Source organism: Hyalella azteca, unplaced genomic scaffold (genome assembly GCF_000764305.2).
Source record: "Hyalella azteca isolate HAZT.00-mixed unplaced genomic scaffold, Hazt_2.0.2 contig8084, whole genome shotgun sequence".
Classification (NCBI taxonomy): Eukaryota; Metazoa; Arthropoda; class Malacostraca; order Amphipoda; family Hyalellidae; genus Hyalella; species Hyalella azteca.
The window spans coordinates 34,170-41,982 of NW_025938188.1; the positions used below are offsets into that span (position 1 = coordinate 34,170).

The 7,813-nt window shown below is 39.9% G+C and overlaps 1 protein-coding gene across 1 annotated transcript; it reads right to left on the minus strand.

Moving 5' to 3' along the window:
- Positions 1–6,958: 6,958 nt before the first annotated feature.
- LOC108671690 lies at positions 6,959–7,807 on the minus strand. Its single transcript, XM_018159259.1, has 3 exons — positions 7,595–7,807; positions 7,269–7,429; positions 6,959–7,043 (listed from the first exon to the last, which is right to left on the minus strand). The coding sequence occupies exons 1-3, from the start codon at positions 7,787–7,789 to the stop codon at positions 6,959–6,961; spliced, it is 441 nt and encodes a 146-aa protein (XP_018014748.1). The 5' UTR covers positions 7,790–7,807.
- Between the last annotated feature and the right edge of the window lie 6 nt (positions 7,808–7,813).

A 7,813-nucleotide genomic window follows, 5' to 3' on the forward strand; every position in this document is an offset into this window, starting at 1 on the left:
CTGCTAAACTCTTCCGGTATTTCATCACCTAGGCCTATACTTTCAAAAAAAGTTAAGAGATCGTAAGTTCATCAGCCAATCATTGACGGCCTTTCGAGCAAAATCCACCAATCATAGACAAGAAAATAGAGCGTATAAGTACTTACGTTCACTTAGCGAGTTTTGAAAGTATGGTCCCTAATCAACAGGAACATTATTCAAAACTAATCAACGATTCTATTCTGAAAAATGTCTAAGTAGTTCACGTTAAAATAATGTTGATATGTAGCGGTAAGAATTAGAACAAACTTTGATAATATTCGGATAATTTTAAGAAATACGCAGCATGCTGATAGAAACGACGGACTGCTAATATAGAAGGGTAATGGACAGCGAATATTATGGCTATACAGCGGTTGTATTGTTAAAATAAAGAGGCCCGAGCAGTGCTGCAGCGATCATCTTTTGAATACAGGATGAAAGTTGCTCATCGTGTTTAATAAATAAAAAGATAGGTCACGTATTCTCACTCCCAGAAAATAGTTGCAAATGTGCTGATGTGCATGGAGCCAATGAAAAATTCTATTCTAGATCATATATTACACAGATAATTTTTGTGTCACATTGGCCCCGATCGGGCCCGATGTAATGCAAATCGAAATCTATATGAAAATATGCTAAAATTTTCTTAAGGCCGAATCATGTATGAGCAAAATTCCTTGACAAGTTATTAAGACCAAATGATTTATGAGTGAAATTTAATTTGCTAAAATTTTATTAGTCTTAGTTCGATTATTATCGTAAATAGTTTTTGTTTGGTAGCGTTAATCATCAAAAATTTCATTACGGATTTATTGGGATTCGACTCAAAAATTCTGTTTATTTAAAAACTGAAGAAAAATACGTTCATTTCCAGCTGTCGCTGAAATAAATCGAACGAACATTTCGGTTTTGCATTTATTATTGAAAAAACTTGATAAATTTCGTGAACGTGTAGTTCAAGGATGGGCATTTATGTGCAACTATTATAGCTAAAAAAATATAACTCAGTGCTCACTGCAGTGAGTGACAGAGAGCGCATTTTCTAGTCGACGGAAACTTGAGGTCACGGACAGACGGACAGACAGACAGACACAGACAGACGGACGGACGGACATGGCGAGCACAATAATGCATTTTTTCCATAAATGAGAACATGCGCTAAAAACGTGGTTGTGATCGCAGAAAATGGAAACTTATATTATTCCATGATAAATGTTAATCAAGCCAACGAGATGCTGCACGAGAAGTTCTGTGTGATAAGTAGCAAGTTAATTTGGCATAGCAAGTTAACCTGCTGCTTACGGCAGGGTTACGGTTATGATGCTATGATGCCGTATACTGCCTAATAAACATCAGCAGAGAGCACATCAAAGTTGATGGTATATATCCGTGATTCCTCTCTCTATGGTAGACACCAAGAAACAAACTCCATAGCATAAATACTAATTTTATTTGTATAGTTAGGTCTAAGTTTTTCTCAATTGCATGTTTTCTTGAAGACCAATGAGTAACTTTTATTATCAAAATTAGACACATAAATAAATATCTCATTCAAAAAATTGGAAACGGGCACTAAAACTATTGTTGATTAAAGTAACTATTTTGTTTTCAACAAAACTTGCATATTAAACTTATAGGCCGGCTTCTTTATTGGAAACCAAATATAAATTTTTATGATTAAATTCACGTAAATACTACTCAGAGAAATTTATTTTTATATTTAATTATTTAATTTTTTTTTATAACAGATTCAATTTAAGAAATATTACGGTCTTGTTTCAAGTAAAATTTAGTTTATCTATCCATTGACAATGCACAAGAAGTGAGCGATCGTACTGCTACCTTTGCATTCATTGGCTCTTCATCGTCACGCTTTGGCAGACGCGGCAACCCATCGATACGCCACCTATAATCCACCACGCCCACCTATAACCATCGGTCAGCCGCACTTAATTTTTAAGCAACACAAATTACACGAATATTTCGTCACAGTCATAGCAGGGCGAGTGCAGAATACATAAAACTTGCTGTAAATATAGATATATCAGAGCTCATTTCACACGACTCGCTCATCATTCAGTCAAAAAAAAAATTCATGACAACGTAAACACATACCGACGAGGTCAGTCAAAAAAAATTATGACGATCTTCTCAGAGGGAGTCTGGACAAGAATTGAGTTCCGCGATTGGTCCCAGGACAATGAGCGAGTAATTGCACATAACTATAATGATGATGACTTAGAAGGTGAACTTTAAATAAATTCTTAGAAGTTATAACTTCGTATGGGAGAAGTTAAAATCTTGGAAGTAACATTCTCGTATAAAAGAATTTCAATTGTCGGGTAGAGTTGCATTTTTTGAAAAAAAAAACGTAGGCCCTTGTTATGCAGCTCATTTCTTTTCTTCTATGATGTAAATTGTAAATCGTTATAATATTCTTTACATTTCAATTTACAGACACCAGCCGAGAAATAATATCCTTTGCCAATAGGTAAGATATTCAAGAATATCGTATCTTGTCCGTCAACTCGAAAAATATTCCAATTTCTGAGCAAAACTTTTTGCTGCAACAATAATGATGTAAATTCGTGCACTTACGTTAGCAGTCATTCCTGCAACAGGATTAACACGAACCATTTGTTGCTACAATAATGATTGTAAATCCTGTGGACTTTGCGTAGCAGCCGGGCCTGCAACTGGATTTAATGACAAGCGATTGCTGGAACAAGGACACTACGGATTGAATTTCCTGCTCCCCGGAGTGAAATTTTGAGGACATTTCCAGATGAAATGGCACCCAATTAAGGTCAGGAATAAAACAAGTGAGGGAAGTATTTGACGTTCGGGTTTTCAAACTATAATCTAGGACAAATTACAGGTGACTAATATTATAAGGCTTTTTAAAATTAACTGATGTTTCAAGTAATTTAGTAGCTAAATGGAAAAATTCGGTTACTTTTACGGGTCTATTGCCTTTTGAGAAGTTACGATATTTTCTCGAATTCGTTTTCATTAAATGATTCACGTATAAAAAACAAAACAAAATTACATACATTTTTAATTCATTTACTTATCGCTCAAAAGAAATACACCATGTTCATATAGAATTTTCAATGCACCAGATTTGAAAAGAATTGTTTAACTGTCCAAACATCACAAAATATATTATAGCTGCAAATCCATATAATTTTAGGCAATGTAATATTTTTATGGTCATCGTAAGGTAAAGGAATACTTTTACCCGCTGCGAGGCGCCACAAATCGAATTTAGCCCCAATCGAATTTACGGTGGAAAAGATATTAAACTCGCATTAAGCTTCAAAAACTGCGCAAAATTTTTCGGGGCTTTACACAAATGAGTTTAACTCAGCCGGCTAGACGACGAAGATAGCTTGTAATAAATTGACCACGCGAGTTTGGAAATTCAGATGAAGTGGCCACAGTGAGTTTAAAAATTTGCATTAAATTTATACCGAGAGTTGATAAGTTTTTTCTCCATTTAACAAGGTGCGCGTGTGTGTACGTGAGTGAAAACAGGCAGTAACGTGTATGAGAAAACTAATTTTTGCCGACCTCTAAATACATGAATTACAACAAACGTCAAGATCAACGAACTGTTCTTAGCATTATTGTTTAATCGTTCTATTAGTGATGTGAGGAGGTCAGGGTCAATATTACGTATTTCCGCCACCAAAAATCATGCGTCGATATCTCGTATCCTGGATACCACAATGCCACCACCAACTTTTCTTGAATGTATAAGCGAAAGAAAATGGATATAGAAAACTGCATCAGCGGCCCAAGGAAACCCGATTAGAAAAGACTTGCCTAAAAAAATTGACCTCTGGCAGTGGAAAAAGCATGGCTAATGGATCAAATAAATTGTCACAATGTCGTTTGATGCATTTTTATTTGCATTTATAATGAAGGTTATGTCCTAGGCAACGAAAATATGCAAAATTGTTCACCTCGCTTTGAGACTATTAATTGAGGCTTCGTGCATATTTTCTTCAGCTTAGGCAAATGCCGAATTTTAGGAAAAGTTATTTTTATCATTTCTTGATTCGTATTCGTTGATCGATACTTTTTAGTACAGGAATAAATATAACATGGAATAAGACGGTAGGTGAGTATTTGATTGAAAGGAGTAGATTCTTACTTAAATATAAATACATATATAAAATAATATAAATATAGCATACGTGAGTTAAACTTTACCTAACTGTCAGACCTATCCGCTTGTCTTCTAAAAATAAAATAATTATTATGTTCTGTTCTGTTGTGACAAATTTTACAGCTGATAAAATGAGACAGAAATACATCTCATTTAACAGTAGAATTTCTTCACATTCGGTTGTTTTAACTTTATTTAATCATCTTTACACATATCGATAATGATGATGATGTTTATTAATGAATTTCAGGTTGAATAGTTCTGTGTAAATTCCGATCTAATAACTTCCTCATATAAGATAATGTAAAGAACTACCATCCATCCATTAATTTTTGATTGGCCAAAAGTGGAACGCAAACTATTGAGTAGGTGCACGATACTCCGACAGGAAACCGTTCTATCAAAACTCGCCTAAGAGCACGTAGCGGCGTTAGTACACGTAGCGGCCTAAGTACCTAGGGCCGAAGTACACGCAACGGCCTAAGTACTCGTAATGGTCTATTGCTGGTCTGTGATTAGTGATTTGAATTTAAAATGCCGTCAGTGATTGGCTGACGGAGTAACGACCTTTTAATGATTTCTTATATTGTCCAAACATTAATTTCAACATCCAGACATTCTAAGCATTGTACAGCAAGTACAATGTTCTTTACTCCCGCTATAGGACTACCCGTGGCATTATAGAATAGAATTACGTACCAGGCAATAAGTCCAGCAGCTATCTCAATAAATCGTCAATTATGGAAAGATCGGGTTTTAAAGGCCGGATCCCTTGTGAATCAAGTCACGAAAAATTCAAGAATCGGCAACAGGCCATGGGCCTATTTCTTCAATTCCGACACTTATATTCTATTCTAAGTGTCGGCACTGAAGAAATCGGCCCATGGCCTGAAGAAATAGGCCCATGGCCTGTTGCCCATTCTTGTACTTTTAGTGACTTGATTCACATGGGATCTGGCCTTTGGAACCCGATCTTTCCATACTGACGATTGATTGAGATAGCTGCTGGACTTATTGCCTGGTCCGTAATTTGCTATGCATTTTAAGACTGAACATATGCTCCTGCATAGCTTCGTCTGGTCTGTTTTTGAAGATGTTCATATTCGGAGCGTCAACGATGCTATCAGGGAGGCTGTTCCACATGNAGTGCGTATCCCAGGTGACGCCCAGGATTTTAGGGGTTTTATCCAGGGGGATGACGCCGTTGCAGATAGTGGCAGCAGGGTGGGATCGAGATTGGAGGGTGTCTGGGGGTGAAGAGCTAACCGAGGATTTACCAGGAGCCACGCCCAGTTTCTTGGCCGACGACCAATCCGAGATGTTCCGAAGAAGCACAGCGAGCTCAGCCTCAGCAGCGTCGAGACTCGGGGACGACACGAAGATGGTAAGATCGTCCGCACATGAGGCAGTGTTGGGGTTCGGAACTGGGATGTCGGAGATGAAGTGGTTAAAGAGGGCCGGCGAGATGACCGAGCCCTTGGGCACTCCGAAGAGAACTGCTCTGAAAGGCGACTGTGTTCTGAGGTAGACGCAGAATGCCAGCCTGCCTCTAAGGTAGCAGCACAGCCAACGGACCAGGTTATGATGTAGGTCCGAGGCCGCGATCATGCTTAGGAGGAGAGGGTGGTCGACACTGTCGAAGGCCTTCGAGAGGTCGACTGCAGCGGCGATTGTGCGGGCTGGAGGTCGCCGGGAGTTAAAACCCGTCGCGATCTGGAGAGCGAGCGGGAGAAGGGCGGTGACAGTGGAATCTCCCGGCTTGAAACCATGTTGCGAGGGGACGGTGGTGAGAGATCCCAAGATGTATGGGAGCACCAGGCGCTCAAGGATCTTGGCTGCTGGGCAGAGGAGGGAGATAGGGCGGTATGAGCCCTGGTTTCCGGGTTTGTGAATTGGAATAATTATTGAATTTTTCCAAATGGATGGGATAGAGGCTGTGGAGACGGAGATGTTGAAAATATGGGTGAGGAACTGGAGGCCGCGCGGGCCGAGGTGCTTGAGATGAAGAACCGTGAGGCCATCAGGACCCCGAGCGGAAGAGTTGTTGGCGGCTGCGATGGCAAGCTTCACCATGTTGGGGGTGAATGTCGTCCCATGATGTGTTACAACGCATTTTTTTTTATTTTATAGCCGTGGCCCCTGGTGTTGGTTCTACCGTCTCCGTCTGGTACGGTTCCGTTAATGCTGACCAATATCTTTGTTCTGTAACAATTATCATCTTGGCAGTTACACGAAGCCTTAGCTTCTCATTGGCAAGTTTTGTGGATTATCCCAAATAAAAAGCATGCGTTGCACTCACAAAGCGCGATAAAAATTTATTTCTCCACCTGTTTACACGTAATCAATAATATCAAGATTAAACAAAAGGTTATTTCATTGAACTGCAGAGTTGAATAACTTAATAGAGAACGTACGTAAATTTGGTGGCTGTTTATTGCAAACAATTCCTTAGGACCCCAGCCATAAAAATATCGCTTGCTAGAGGGCCAGTAAAAAACTGGTTTCGGAATCATTTTAATAAGCTACTCATTAATAATATTAATGAACTGGTAATTCTTTTTGAGAACAGATGAGATAATAATGAATGGCAGGATCCATACCACTGCATCCTTATATGATTCATAATTATAATGTCAGCATCTGAAGAGAGGTAATCAATATTCCTTATGGTTACGCTTGCGCTGCGTCAAAAGGGGTAGCTCATTAGTGTGGAAAATGCGAATATATTTACCATTTTTTAAGTTTAATCTTAATTGTTTATGCTCATTGTCCAGTAAAAGAGAAGTCGCCGTCCGACCACACGGCATCCAGGTCGCTCAGCTCGACGTCGCCCTGGAACAAAAGTTTACTAATTTTGTTATATCAAACAATAATATGGGTCTAAGTTAGGGTACGCACACAGTGAAAGCAGGTTTGCCCGCGCGGGCAACCTGCTCCAACCTGCCACAAGAATGAACATAGGATAATAATGTAAGTGTTCTCAGTGAAAACCTGTACGAATANCTGTCTCTTATACACATCTAGATGTGTATAAGAGACAGGCATAATGCTTCACCACGCCCAAAGCACTCACCCCTGGTTTGCATAATGCTGCGCTATGGTCTGGTGGTGCTGACTGAGGTCGTGCTGCTGCTGCTTGGAGTACACGTCGGCAAGGCGCTCGTGCACGCGGTAGCAAGAATTAACGGCAGCCTGACGCAGCAGCAGCTCCTGGGCCTTCTCGTACCGTCGCTCCTGTTCACCGCAGTTCAAAACAGTTCCAATTTATAATTCTTACAGAAATACGAACAGAGAAATTGCAAATAAGATAATTATTTATCTAGCCAACATACCAATTATTTATTTACTTAATCAACTAGCATCAAAAGAATCACGAAGTTCGTTTGACTGAACACCAACCGCAATGTAGACGTCGCTCATGATGAGCACGGCGGGCAGGAAGCTGGGTTCATCCTTGATGATTTTCTCGAGGATGGTTTTGCCTTTCTGTGCGTTCATGCCGTCCTTGATGAGCACCGACGCGTACAAGCTCAGCGACCGCGCGCTGTGGGAGAAGATTTTGGTAGCGTTGCTGGCCGTGGCCACGGCTTCCATGGTGCGGTGCACGGCGAGGTAGCA